At 42.3% G+C, this 15351-nt stretch overlaps 1 protein-coding gene across 1 annotated transcript in view; it reads right to left on the reverse strand.

Moving 5' to 3' along the window:
* The window catches only part of CACNA2D3 (calcium voltage-gated channel auxiliary subunit alpha2delta 3), a 1049182-nt gene that overhangs the window by 44125 nt on the left and 989706 nt on the right, over window positions 1–15351 (reverse strand). Inside the window, exon 35 of the mRNA XM_064274376.1 lies at window positions 3883–3994. Within this exon, the coding sequence (XP_064130446.1) occupies window positions 3883–3994 (112 nt within the window). The remainder of the gene's footprint in view (window positions 1–3882; window positions 3995–15351) is intronic.

A 15351-nucleotide genomic window follows, 5' to 3' on the forward strand; every position in this document is an offset into this window, starting at 1 on the left:
CAAGGTACAGAATGGGAAAAAATATTCGGAAATCATGTATCTAAAAAGGGTTTAATATCCAAAATATATAAAGAACTCCTACAACTCAGTAACATAAAGACAAACAACCTAATTTAAAAATGGGCAAAGGATTTGAATCGACACTTCTCCAAAGAAGACATACAAATGGCCAATAAGCACATGAAAAGATGCTCAGCACCAGGAGCCACTAGCGAAATGCAAATCAAAACCACAACGAGATAGTACTTCATACCCACTAGTATGGCTATTATTAAAATAATGCACTGATGAGGATGTAAAGAAATTAGAACCCTTGTCCATCACTGATGTGACTGCAAAGTGGTGTGATCACTGTGAAAAACAGTTTGACACGTCCTCAAAAAGTTAAACATAGAATTACCATATTACCAAGAAATTCCACTCCTAGGAATATACCCAAAAGAATTGAAAGCAGGGAGTTGAACAGATATTTGGATCCTAGTATTCATCACCATGAGGTAGAATTGACTCAAAGGCAACTGACAACAATATTCCTGGAGGAAAGGGTGGGAATATGACTATGAAAGGCCACCAAAAGAAGGGCTACCGTCCCTGTGCTGTTAGCAAACGAAACAGACATTAAGGCACAAAACACTTTTATTTAAGAGGGTTACTACCCAGTGACAGGAATGATTTGTTAGCAAGCTACACCAGTCTTGTACAAGAATGTCCACAGTAATGTAGCTTCAAAATATAAAATGTACAATTAACTGAATGACATGAAGAAATTAAAAAGTCTATAATCTGGGTGAGATATTGACATCTAAGACAGAATAACAACAAATAGGAAGGTTTGAAACATAACACACTTGATCCAATGGACAGATATTGATCCCTGAACCAGCTACTACAGAATGTAATTTGTTTTCAAAAACACACAAATACTAGAACACACAGCGAATCTCCACAAATACTAAAAAAGATGTGTTATACAGAACATAATGCCATTTAATCAGACATCAATAATAAAGGGACAGATTCAAAACCGTTATATTAGGAAATTTTAAAACGCTATTCAAAAATATACAAATCAAAATATGATGAACATTAGAAAATTGTCAGAGCTAAATACCAATGAAATCCCTACATATTAAATTCATAGAGATAAACTAGAACACACTCACACACACATACATACACAGCGACACACATAAAATATCAAACACAAAATGTTAGAAAATAAAAACCAGAGTAACCCTCAGAAAAGTAGAAAGGTAATAATACAGATAAGAAGCAAAATAAATAATGTCAAAGAAACAACAACAGAGAGGATTAGACAAACGAAATGACGATGGTTTCTGAAAAGACAAACATATTTCTGGCAGTATGAAGACAGGGAGGGAAAGAGCACGACAGAGAAAGAAAGGGAGAGAATCAATGAAAAAGTCAAGAATTCAAGGGAGCAAAGTAAAATATAGTAGCATTTTTTAATGGAAAGAAAACACCATTAACAAATGCATGCCAATCAACTTGAAAACTAAGATGAAATGGGCAATTTTCGAAGAAATATAATCACCAAAAGCATTTCAAAATGAAATAGCAAATCCAAAGATACCTAATCACTAAAGAAATAAATTTAGTAGGTGTAAATACACACACACACACACACACACAAGTACCACCAATCACTGATAATTTTCTGGGTTTTACCCAACCTACATGAGACAGATAATTCAATCTTACACAAAGTATTCCAGATATCAGAAAAAGAGGAAAAACTCTCCAAGTAATTCTGTGATAATGAAACAATAGTAAAACCAAATGACATTAAGAGAAAAGAAAACTACAGGCCACTCTTCTTTTTGAGCATAGATGCAAAAGCCCACAATATAACATGGAAAAAAAAAGAATATTATCTATCTATATATCTATATCTCTATCTATAATGACAATTAAGATTCATCCTGGAAGACCAAGTATATTTGCACATTAGATAATCTATCTACTATTAAAGATATTTATTAGTATATATGATTATTTAATGATTTTAAATTTTGAAAACTACTAGTGTAACTCAGCGTATTAACAAATTAAAGGAAGATAAGCTTAGTAATGGATGTAGAAAAAAATATTGGATAAAATTTGACATCCATTCAGGTTTCAAACAATACCAATAACAACGAAAAATCATAGAGATTTTCTTTAACCCAATAAATGGCTAATTCCAAAAACCTATACCAAACATAATATGTAACATGTAATTATTAGACTCAATTCTTTTAAATCAGAAAAGAAATGGTTGCCTATTCTTACTACTTCTGTTCCACAATGTCTCTGAAGGTCAGCATAATCAATAAAACAGACAGACACACACATACAAAACCAGTTCAGAAGTATGGAGATTAGAAACTTTCACAAATGATATATAAAAAGTCCAAGAGAATCTATATACAAACTATTATATCTAAAAGAACATTTAGCAATTTTCTAGATATAAGATATTCAATATACAGAAATCAGTGATGGCCTTATATACTAGCAGTTACCAATTAGAAAATGTTGTTTTAAATATATACCATTTATGATAGCAAGAAAAACTATAACCCATCTATGTATAAATCTAACGTAAATAAAATTATAATACTGTTTTAAAGGCATAGAAAAGATGTATGTAAATAGATATACTTAGTTTATGAATGGGAAGGTCCAATATCATAAATGAGAGCAATTATCTTCAAATTTATCTGTAACATACCAATCTGAATCAAGACCCTAGCAGAATTCATGGAAATTAACAAAATGATATCAAAATTAATATAAAAAAGCAAAGAGCCAAGAATAGGCAAGACAAATTAGAAGTATCAGGAAAGGACACGTGTTCTCCCAAACAGCAAGTCAGTAAAGCTGTAATAATTAAAGTGGCATGGTATTGAAAACAAGGAAATCAAAAAACAAATCTACATAGATGGGAACTCAGCCCATGAAAGAGGTGTCCTAACAAATCGGTGGGAAAATAGAGCTCCTGGATAACAGGCCAATAATATGGAAAAGGACTAAATTAGAACTCTACCTCATGACACTCACACACAAATAAATTCCAGAAGGATTAAAGTCCTAAGCATGAAAGGCATCACGTAAAAGCATTCAGAAGAAAAATATCTGAGAATGTCATTATGACATCAGGGCAGAGAAGAACTTCCTCCACAAGACACAAAATGTACAAGTCATAAAAGAAAAGAGGAATAAATTAGACTACATTAAAATAAAAGCACAAAAACTTCTATGCATCAAAAGACATCTATAAAAATTGAAGGGACAGGGCAAAGAATAGGAAAACAGATTTTTAACGCATATAGTTGCAAAGAAATAGAATCCAGAACAGAGAAACACCCAAATTCATAAGAATAGAACCGGCCACCCAATAGGGAACGTCACAAAGAGGCCAGGAACCCAAAATGACCAATAAAACCATTTAAACAGGCTCAACCTCATTAGCTATTGGTGAAAATGCACATTAAAAGGCTGAGAAACCAATCCCAGCACATCCGATCTGGGTGAATACTGAAGGCCTGGTACTTTCCATGAAGATGCCTAAGGCAAAAAAAAAGGCAAAGACAGTTGAAATTGCCAACTGTCAATTGTGAAAGTGCCCACTGGACTTTTTCCAACCATTAAGACACTGGACTAAAGAGTCTCCTACGTTCCAGGATGTATTTTCATGTATTTTTTAATGCTTCCCAATCTCTAAATGTTCTCTCTAACATTCTTCCAAGCTGATGGAAATACTTTCTCACACAAGCAGGCAGCCATGTTTTCCACCTCTGAAGGCAAACGCGTGTGTGGGTGGCGCACTGGCCCATGTGGGAAAGTTCTACATTGAGCAGAAAGGGGAGGGGGCCTTACTTGGAGCAGTCTTCACAAGCAATGTTCCCTGTGGTCTCCTTGATGGTGCGCTCAGAGACAAATGCGGGGTATTCAGTGTCACAAGGCTCCAGGGTCTGTTTCAATTTCTGGGCTGTAGGGACATGGGGGAAAAAAAAGGTAAAGAACTCAAGGCACAGGCTCAGTATTGTGACTGGCAGCCCACAGTAACTCAGAACGCAGTTCCGCCCCTGCTGCTCTGTGATTTTTCTAGGCACAGCATAATGTGTTATTTTCTAATAGTCAAGTGATTTCATCTGCCAAGCAACTCTGTAAGCTATAATTCCTCCAGCAGTTGTGCTGGCTTGATCAACTATCATTTATGCATCACAAGAATTCTACTTTCTGGGACAACATCAGTTACCGGGGCTGTGACCTCAGACTTACTCAAGCTTAGCAACAACACACATGTATATCTGAACAAATGTATAAAATATAAGTTATACCATATTATTTAGGGTGAGACAGAGGTCATGATACAATTGCATGGTTTTATTATAGAAAGAAAATTGAAACAGAAAATAGTAAAACACATAATGCCTTTGAACCACTGCCATGAACCAAATCTTACTATTATGAAGTTCTTTGTCCAGTATTATAGCATGTCAGTTTTTACTTGTTAAATGACCCTAATGCATGGATAAGCACATAGTAGGCACTCAGTAAAGGGCTGGTGCTTGATTGAATTATTTAAACAAGTTATGCCCAGTAGGCAAATTACAAAGCCTCTCAATTTTCTCATTTGTAAATGGGGGATAATGATAGTTCCTGTATCAGAGGTTGACATGAGAAATAAATGAAACCATATACGTTGAGTACTTAGTACAGGAACATAATGAATGCTAAGTAAATGTAACATCATCATAATAACACCATCATCACCACGAGCAGCCTAGTGAAGTCACTATAACATGAAAATGATGATGATGACAGTGATGAGAGGTACTACAGCATAACGGTTAAGGGTGAAGGCTCTGAAGTCAGAGAAGTCTGGAGTACAAATCCCTGCTCTGCTGCTTCAAGGTAATCCTCAGTATTCTCATCTGGAAAATGGGGGTGCTAATAGTACAGATATACTTCATAGGAAGTCTACTCATTGACATTTTGCCAGCAGAATGCTCTTTGGATTCCAGTGCCCAAACCTCATACCCAGTGCTGTCGAGTCGATTCCGACTCATAGCGACCCTATAGGACAGAGTAGAACTGCCCCATAGAGCTTCCAAGGAGCGCCTGTTGGATTTGAACTGCCGACCCTTTGCTTAGCAGCCGTAGCACTTAACCACTATGCCACCAGGGTTTCCCCAAACTTCATAGAGGTATACAAAGGTGCTGGCTCATATTTACATAGAAAAAATTATATATATTTATATTTACAACTCCAAAAGTCAACAGAATTTAATAATATGACATGTGGACGAAGTCTCAAGTTATATTCCAAATAATACCAGTTAAATGTCAGAACCACGGCTAGGTGTTTTGTAGTGTGTCAAGCATCAGTCCTGAGTGTGTGTGCAGCTGGGACACTATGACTGCAGAATGAGGAAATTGGTTGGGGGTTTGGAGTGGAAACATAATGCATTGTGATTTTACGTATTTAAACAAAAGGAAGTGGGCTCTTGATTAGCTTTTTTTTAATAAAGAAGAGGTGACTTTCAGGAACTTGGTCATAGGCATTAAGGAGAGATGCCCATACAAACCTCACAGAGTGGATCTGAAGGATATATGGACTAAACTATGGACAGCTCTTGCCAGTGACACACAGTTTCTTTCTCTCTCTCTCTCTCACTCACATACACACACACACGCAGCCTTCCTGAAAGGCTAGTTGTTAGTGAGGGTTACTGCAGCGGGTTGAGTAGAAGTCCCCCAAATCCATGCCCACCTGGATCTCAGAATATAATCTGTTCTCTGGTAAAGCTCTATGCAGTGTAATTAAGGTAGGAATCTAGAGGTGAACCTGGGTTAGGGGAAACCCTAAATCCAATGATGTGTGACCATAGAGGACCAGAGATGATGGCCACGTGAAGACAGTTGCTGAGATAGGAGGTATGTTTCCGCAAGCCAAGGAATGCCTGGAGCCACCAGAGGCTGCAAAAGGAAAGCAAGGATTCCTCCTGTACAGCCTTCAGAGAAAGCATGGCCCTGCCGATTTCAGACTTCTGGCATCCAGAACTGAGAGAGAGAAGTTTCCCTTGTTTTAAGCCACCCAGTTTGTGGTAATTTGTTACGGCTGGCCTAGGAAACAAATACAGTTACCTTCTACAGGCCAGGCTTGGGCTAACTGCAGAGCAGCTAAGATACCTCCTACAGGCCAGGCTTGGGCTAACTGTGAAACAGCTAAGATACCTCCTACAGGCCAGGCTTGGACTAACTGTGGAACAGCTAAGATACCTCCTACAGGCCAGGCTTGGGCTAACTGTGAACAGCTAAGATACCTCCTACAGGCCAGGCTTGGGCTAACTGTGAACAGCTAAGATACCTCCTACAGGCCAGGCTTGGGCTAACTGTGAAACAGCTAAGATACCTCCTACAGGCCAGGCTTGGGCTGTGAACAGCTAAGATACCTCCTACAGACCAGGCTTGGGCTAACTGCAGAGCAGTTAAGATACCTCCTACAGACCAGGCTTGGGCTAACTGTGAAACAGCTAAGAAACCTCCTACAGGACAGGCTTGGGCTAACTGTGAACAGCTAAGATACCTCCTACAGGCCAGGCTTGGGCTAACTGTGAAACAGCTAAGATACCTCCTACAGGCCAGGCTTGGGCTGTGAACAGCTAAGATACCTCCTATAGGCCAGGCTTGCGCTAACTGCAGAGCAGCTAAGATACCTTCTACAGACCAGGCTTGGGCTAACCATGAAACACCTAAGATACCTCCTACAGGTCAGGCTTGGGCTGTCCGCAGAGCAGCTAAGATACCTTCTACAGACCAGGCTTGGGCTGACTGTGAACAGCTAAGATACCTCCTACAGGTCAGGCTTGGGGTAACTGTGGAAGAGCTAAGAGACCTCCTATAGACCAGGCTTGGGCTAACTGCAGAGCAGCTAAGATACCTCCTATAGACCAGGCTTCGGCTAATTGTGAAACAGCTAAGATACCTTCTATAGACCAGGCTCGGGCTAACTGTGGAACAGCTAAGATACCTCCTACAGACCAGGCTGGCGCTAACTGTGAACAGCTAAGATACCTCCTACAGGTCAGGCTTGGACTAACTGCGGAGCAGCTAAGATACCTCCTATAGGTCAGGCTTAGGCTAACTGTGAAACAGCTAAGATACCTCCTACAGACCAGGCTTGGGCTAACTATGAACAGCTAAGATACCTCCTACAGACCAGGCTTGGGCTAACTATGAACAGCTAAGATACCTCCTACAGGCCAGGCTTGGGCTAACTATGAACAGCTAAGATACCTCCTACAGGCCAGGCTTGGGCTAACCACAGAGCAGCTAAGAATGCAAGCTCCAGGCTTACAACCCATGCCACTAATGTGACCTTAAGTAAGTTTTTAACCTCTCTACACTTTAGTGTCCTCATCTGCAAATGGGGACAGCAGTACCAACCTCACGTGGCTGTTGAAGGTAAAATGTATTCATACATGTACACTGGCTGGCACATTTCCTGTGCTATTTAAGCACACGCTCTTACTACCATGACCTTTGCTGCATACATTACTTCATTGAATCCTCACCCTGTGGACCTTTTTTGAGCCAATTCTTTTTGGTTGAAAAAGGCAGGCAGGTGGCTGCCTCCACCTCCTGACTCTACTAAGCCTAAGTTCTGGTCGCTGCACGCTCCTGAGGGCCACGTCCCAGATACTGTCTACTCCCCCTGTGCCCAGCAGGGGCGGCACACTGAGGGGCCAGCACTGGCGTTCTGGATAACTGAATGATTCTCCAGATTAGTGGTTTTCAGGCAAATAAAATGGACAAAGGCAGCATGCGGATCTCAGGCTGTAGTGGCAAAGTGCCTGCCTTTCGGGTGGAAAACAAGGCCATCTCAGGGGGCGCAGACCGAGCAGTAAGGACACGGAGAGGCACAGGGGAACACCAGTCTCTTCGTGGGTCTTCTCCAACGCCTCGCACTTTGTCAGGAAGACGTCTGTGGTTGGTGTTTGGGAGTTTTTACCACCTTGCTTTCATTTTCATTTCTTTCTTTCACTTGCTTTTCTCTCCTTTTAACCTTGGGCAGCCAGACATAAAGCTCAGAGTATCTGGCTACAGTTTGGTAATACTCTTTATTTTCATGGTTCTTATTTTTGCAATTGATTTCTCTGTCGTGGCCAGTCATGCTGGTTTTCTACTTAGGAAGCTTCCTTTTAAAATTTAAATTTCACGAAGTGAGTCATTAAATGATATCAAAATTCAGTCAGTAATGGCCTAGGTTAAAGTAGATATGGCACGAGCATGCAGGTGGCATATAATAACGTCACGGTAAACCAGACAGACCAAACCCACTGCTGTCAAGTCGATTCTGATTCACGGTGACCCCATGGTGGCAACAGCTAAATTTGTTCAGCAATTACTGTGTGCCAGGTGCTGTTCTGCTTTAACTATATTAATTCATCTAACAGTAAAAACACCAAAAAATGAAAAAATAAACTGTGAGGTAGGAGAAATTATCATCTCTGCTTTGCAGATGAGCAAATGAGGGACAAAGGGCTGCTATAAATCACCCAAACTCACCCAGTGAGTATAAGGCGGACCCAGGATTTGAACCGCAGCCGTCTGGCTCCAGCATGTACATGTTTAACTGCTCTGTGAAGTTTGGCCAATGAAAGAAAGAAGGACAGGGCTGTGGGTCAAGCTGAATAGGCAGCACATGTGATTTAAATAAGCCCGATAATTGCGCCTTCTCTAATTCTAATTGTCTGGGCCTAGTTATAATGGAATGAGACCAACATTCTCAATGGCGAAACTCGTTAAGCTATGATCGTTTCCGGAGATGAAATTCCTGTTCCTTTGACAATTGTGGGGCACCCAGGCTGATGTAGTGATAAACTGTCACGTCTATTTGCAGCATGGCTATAGACCGGCTAGAAGTTGCTTCGTGCACTTTTGGGAAACACATGCATTTCCACATAAAACCAGAGCCACATTTGATCTAAATAACATGGTTTAACATGAAGACCTTTCTTTGTCTGGAGTGCTATGGAAAACACCACATATATTTGCCAGTCATTACTGCTTATCTGCAGAATTTCAAACCAACAACTAAGGCTGCCAGGGTGCTTACTGTTTTAACTCGTGGGCATTCTAAAACATGCTGTCTCAGAAACTTAGGATACAGGAAGATCATGAAACTGATTCTTTTTCTCAAGTGGAAATGGAGGCTCAGAAAGCAGACACAACCCTCCTAGGGTCCCACTGAGAGTTAACTCATCATGAGCGTCATTTACTCAGACAGCAAATACCACCACCTCCACAGCCAGTGCTCACTAAGCACCTAAAACCAGTTGACCTCACATTGATTCTGACTCATGGCAACCCCATGTGTGTCGGGGTGGAGCTGTGCTCCACAGAGTTTTCAATGGCTGATTTTTCAGAAATAGATTGCCAGGCCTTTCTTCCGAGGTGCCTCTGGGTAGACTTGAATCTCTGAACTTTTGGTTAACAGCCTAGGGTGCTAATGATTGTGCCACCCAGGGACTCCACTAAGCACTTAAATGTGCCAAAAACCTTCTGCATGAACTGAATTCTCGCCATCACGCACAGCGCAAGACCCTGCTGCCATCCCAGCTTTACAGACGAAGAAGCTCAAAAAACTGAAGACGCTTGTCCACAGTCGCACTGCTAAGATGCATGGCTCTAAGTGGTGGTGTCAGATGTGAGCCCAGGCAGTCACATCCTGTAGCCTACCCTTGCTGCCATCACCCTGCCCTGCCTCCTGCCACAGTTATATTGGATGTCCGAGGCTGAAAGCCGCTGTGATCATCACATTTAAAATAAAGCACCCAAGAGAGCAACCCCACAACCGAATTTCTTTAATTTTCCCCTCGCTACAAATGTCCCTGATGAGAATAACTGACTTGGGTTCACAGTAATTATGCGCAGACAACTGAGAATGAATAGAGTTTCCATCTGAAAAGCCTCCCTCTTCTTTTGTCTCTGTGAATGCGCCCCCATTCATAACCGGGTGCCAGCAAGCTCCATTCTCTTTGTGCAACTTCACCAAAATGATACCTTTGTGATAATCAAGCAGAAATGGGCTTCCACAGTCCCCTTCATTAAGGAAATGAAGCAGATAAACAGTGTAATTATGGATTCCATTTTTAGCTAAAGCAAAGATGTATGTCTCAGGCTCAGGGTCTTTATCTAGCCAGCATGGTAAATTCAGAAGAAACCTTGCAAGTCAATCTCCTTACGATGTGTGAAATATTTTCCTTCTTGCACTGGATCTAGGATTTACATTTACACTTAACACGATATTCGGATGGTAACAGCCCCTCAGATGAGTTAATTCACCTCTCCATAGTTTCATTTTTCATGTATAAACTGGGAAAAGTCAAATCCATACGCAGCAGAGGGCTTCAGACGGGAATGGGACAAGTCCTGTGTAGCACCTGGCTAAACACAGTGGCTCCAGAGAGGGCAGCAGCTGCTGTGACCATTTGTACCCAGACAGCTGAGGTGACAGGTCTTGACTCAGGTCTGAATCCATTCTCCGTAAGTGTCTGACTTGGATGCTACAGAGAAGTCTAGTGACAAATTCTGCTGGCAGCCACTTCTCATGTGTGCTGAAGGGATCTCAAGATAATTCACATGTCAGCACTGTGGAAACAGTAAAGGACTATTTAATGAATAACACAGGTCTATGGTTATTTGACGAGGTCTTTCTACGGTCTGTGGGAAGAAGGTCTCACAGTGTGGCAATGCAATGAGGTGACTTGTTGGAATTATCTATTAAAGGTGTTAAAGAAAAGCTTCCTAAGACAGAAAACAGAGAACCAAAACATCAGATTACTCCTCTTTGCTAAAACTTTGGCAACTGTCTGCTCAGGCGTGTGGGGCTGTGTGTGTGGGGGCGGAGGAGGGGGAGCTCCCAGAATGGGAATGCTCATAAGTGCCTGTAACCTTCACGAGTGCAAAGACCATCTCCCCCTCCCTATTCACCATCCCACAGCCTTCTGTCAGGCCAGGGCTTCTCAACTTCAGTACTACTGACATCTTGAGCTGGACAATTCTTTGTTGTGAGGGGCTGTCCTGTTCACTGCTGGATGTTCAGCAGCATCCCTGGCCTCTCTCTACCCATTAAATCCCAGTGGCACCTCCATCTAGTTATGACCACAAATGTTTGTCTCCAGACATTGCAGATGTCCACCGGGTGGCAAAAGCGCCCCCAGGTGAGAATCACTGGATGAGGCAAAGAACACTCTGTCTGGAAACTGATCAACAAAAACTCAAAAACAGAAGGGGAGGTGTTAGGGGTTGAATTGGGTCCCCCAAAAATATGTGTTGAAAGGCCCAACCCCTATACCTGTGATTATAATTCCATTTGGGAATCTTTTATTATGTTAATGAGTTAATGTGTAGGGTGGGTTTTAAGTCAACTCACTGAGATGTAAAAGAGCAGATTAAGGAAGCAAGGAGAGATGGGGAAAGACAGACAGACATGACTCTGAGGAACAGAAGATGAAAAGAGACAAAGACCTTCCCCTAGAGCTGGTGCCCTGAATTTGAACTTCTAGAAGCCTAAACTGTGAGAAAATTAATTTCCATTTGTTAAAGCCACCCACTTGTGGTATTTCTGTTATAGCAGCTCTAGATTCACCCCTGAAGCCTCTCAGCCATAGGCAGACAGATGCACAGGTGAGAAGAGGGACACCAAAAAATAAATCACTGAAGATGACAGCCCACTGCCCTCAGCATGGTACACCCCCCCCCCCCCCCCCCGCCGCCCTCCGCCGTAAGAAACAGCCGGATGTCTTAGCCAAAGTCTGATGATAATGAAACCCATCATGGACGGCCCAAGGCACAAGCCCCACCGTGTATCTAGCCCTTGCTCTGTGCGGTGTCTTGCATGGGGCCTTTACGTGCATCCTTTAACTTCTGTCTCACAGCCACATTGCGTCTGTTGTTATTTTTGTTGGTAAATGAGGAAACCAAAGCCCAAAGAGACCAAGTGACTTGCTCAGGACCTCATGACTAGCAACAGGCAGGGTAAAGCTGCTTGACTCCAAAGCCAGGGCACTGACCCACCAGGCAAGCAGTCACCATAACCTCCCGGAGCTGATTGGGAGGTGGCCACTCACTCTGGCCGAGGAAGAGCCTTCGTCCCAAGGTCACTGGTACTGCAGAGAGAGCAGTTATTTAACCTACTCACAATCCATTCTCTTGGCCTCTACTGATTTTCTTGGTTCCTTTTCTCTCTCAGGTATCATTTTTCACCACTAACAATAAAATTGGGGAAAAGCTAGTAAATAAGTAAATAGAAAAGGATAACAGGCACCATTTAGCGGTAGGTTTTTTTATTCTCATTTTCCTTTTTTAAATCATGTGTATTGCATACACTCACGCATACATGTTAAATACAAGGAGGTTTATGCTGCGGGTAGAAGTTTCTTCTGAGGACAGGAGAGCCTTCTAATTCCCATTTTAGTCTCAGCTTACTGGACTTCCTGTCTGCCACACTGATTGCTGACTGTGTTGAACTCCATGTCCTTCTGGCCCTGCCTTTAGACACCTTTTTGGCATACACAGTTTTGTGTCTTGTTTATCCATGAGTATGCTTCCATTTTGTTAAAGTTTTCAGAAACAGGAGCGCATGCCTTTCTGTGGAGGAGCTGCAATTTATTTTTAAATGTCCCTACTGTTAGACCTTTAAAGAGTTACTGGTATTTGCAATCATCAGTTCCCTGGTTATGACCATCCTCTCACAGAGGCCTCTGTTCACATCTCAGTGCAAGTCCTTAGGCTACATTTCTACAAGCGGGATCGTGGACAGTAGCTGTAAACATGGGATGGCCTCAGCAGCAAGTGGCAAAGATTAGGCCAAGTCCTGATATCACCAGGACAGTGGCGGGGGTGGGGTGGTGGGGGTGAGCAGAGGTAGATGGCACACAAAGTCCACCCACCCTGCTCTTCTGGGCTGGCAGCTCCCAAGGGCAGTGCCAACCTTGGACACTCGTGGATTAAGTTCACTGTTCTCAGAGGCTGCTCTGTGCACCTGTACAGTGCAGGGCTCTCTGCAGGTGTTGTTTTTTCTCATGCTCTAGCTAATAGGAAATTGGTGAGCCCCTGAATTCAGGCAAAACCAAAACGAAACTCATTGCCGTCGAGTCAATTCTGACACATAGTGACCCTGTAGGACAGAGGAGAACTGCACCATAGGGTTTCCAAACCTGTAATCTTTACAGAAGCTGACTGCCACATCTTTCTTTCACAGAGAGGCTGGTGGATTCGAACAGTGGACCTTTCTGTTAGCAGCTGGGTGCTTAACCACTGTGCCCAGGGCTCCCTGAATTTAGGCAAAATGGACCTGTCTGTAAAGCTACAAGTCCATGACTACAGTGACTACAATGGTCATGGCTGGCACAAGAAAGGTTTGTTAGGGTGTTAAATAAGCCAAGACTGAGCACCTACTATGCTCCTTCTACCATTGGTTGGGTATAACCAAACCAAACCAAACCTCATTCCCGTCAAGTCGATTCCAATTCATAGCAATGCCATAGGGCAGAGTAGACATACCCCATAGGATTTCCAAGGAGTGGCTGGTGGATTCGAACTGCCAACTTTTTAGTTAGTGGTTAGGTACTAGGAGATAAGAATGGTTAAGACACAGCTCCTGCCATCAAGAAATTCCAGTTTAGTGAGAAGCAAACAAATAAACTGAGACAGTGACAGCTGAGAAGAGCTGGGATAAACATGTGCCCTGACTGGGATAGGAGCAAGAAGGAAATATTGTCAATTCTGCCTGGGGAAAGTGAGGACATCTTCGCAGACTGAGATCTTCAAAGAAGGAAAAGATAATGTCAAACTAGAAGATATCCAGCACCGGGGGCGGGGGGGGGATGCTCCTACGTTACTTTGTTTTTAAAAAGATTAATAACTAAAAATAGTAACAAATTAAAAAGAAATAAATAAATGTTGGCCAGGATTTGAAGAAACCAGAATTCTTATTTATTACTAGCGGGAATGTAAAATGGTGCAGCCACTGTGCAAAACAGTGTGGTGGTTCCTCGAAACGTCAAACATAGAACTCCCATATGATCCAGCAATTTCAATCCCAGGAATATACCCAAAGACTTGAAAGCAGAGATGCAAACAGATAGCTGCACACCAGTGATGGCCGCAGGATTCATAGTAGCCAAACGTGTCCGTCAATAGATGAAAGGATTAACGAACTGTGGTAGATACGTACCACATACATAATAAAATGTTACTCCGTCGTAAAGAAAAATGAAGTTCTAATACATGGAATAACATGGAAGATCCTTGAAAACATTATACTGAGTGAAAGAAACCAGACACAAAAGACTACAGATTTGTACGATCCAGTATATATGAAATGTCTAGAATAGTGAATCGATACAGACAGAAGGTAGATTGGTGGCTACCAGCAGCTGAGGAGAGGGAGGAATGGTGAGTTATTGCCTAGTGGGCACAGGGTTTCTGCCGGGGTAATGAAAACGGTTTGGAAACAAAGAGTGGCGATGGCTGCTCGACATCGTGAATATAATTAATGCCACTGAACTGTACACTCAAAAGTGGTTAAAACGTCAAGTTTCAGGTTAGATATATTTTACCACACACATAAAAAAGTAATAGTGGTAGTGTCTGGCACCCCAGGTTAAGAAAAGGAGCGTGAATGAACACAGGTGTATTTGAGAAACACAAGTGCCCAAGCAAGTCTGGGGGAAGAATGCCGGGAGGTGATGCTCAGTACGGAGCCCGGTCTCGGTTTTGCAGGGCAAAGGGGAGTCAGTTGTTTGGTCATCATCGTTGTCATGGTCAATATCATAATCATCATCATGAATTAATTACAGATGCCACTTTTGAGCCATCACTGTATTCCAGTCACTGTGCTCAGCTTATCACATCATTTATCACATCATTAAATGCACACACACACAGATAAATATGACTTTCCCCCTTTTATTTACTATGGGGAAACTGAGTCTTGGGGAGATCAGCTAATTTACCAACCTTAAAGCAGGCACTCAAACCCATCTTGCTCTCCCTCTCGAACCTATACCTCTAAGAGTATTAATTTCTGCTCAGGTCATTGAAAGCTTTTCGGCAGGGATGATACCACAGTCAGATTTGTTTTATGAAGGTTGTCATGAAAATGAAAACAAGGTGGTTATCTATCACTCAGCCTGACAAGGCGCTGTATCTGTGTCCCTCAGATTTTAGCACCGCCCGCAAGCTTTCTGAAGCATTTACCTGTGCGGTGCAGGACCTCAAAGCCTTCCTTAAGGAAAGAGGTCCAAGTACACGTTCAGCACGGGCTGAGCG

The sequence above is a fragment of the Loxodonta africana genome, chromosome 22 (assembly GCF_030014295.1).
Source record: "Loxodonta africana isolate mLoxAfr1 chromosome 22, mLoxAfr1.hap2, whole genome shotgun sequence".
NCBI classification, from domain to species: domain Eukaryota; kingdom Metazoa; phylum Chordata; class Mammalia; order Proboscidea; family Elephantidae; genus Loxodonta; species Loxodonta africana.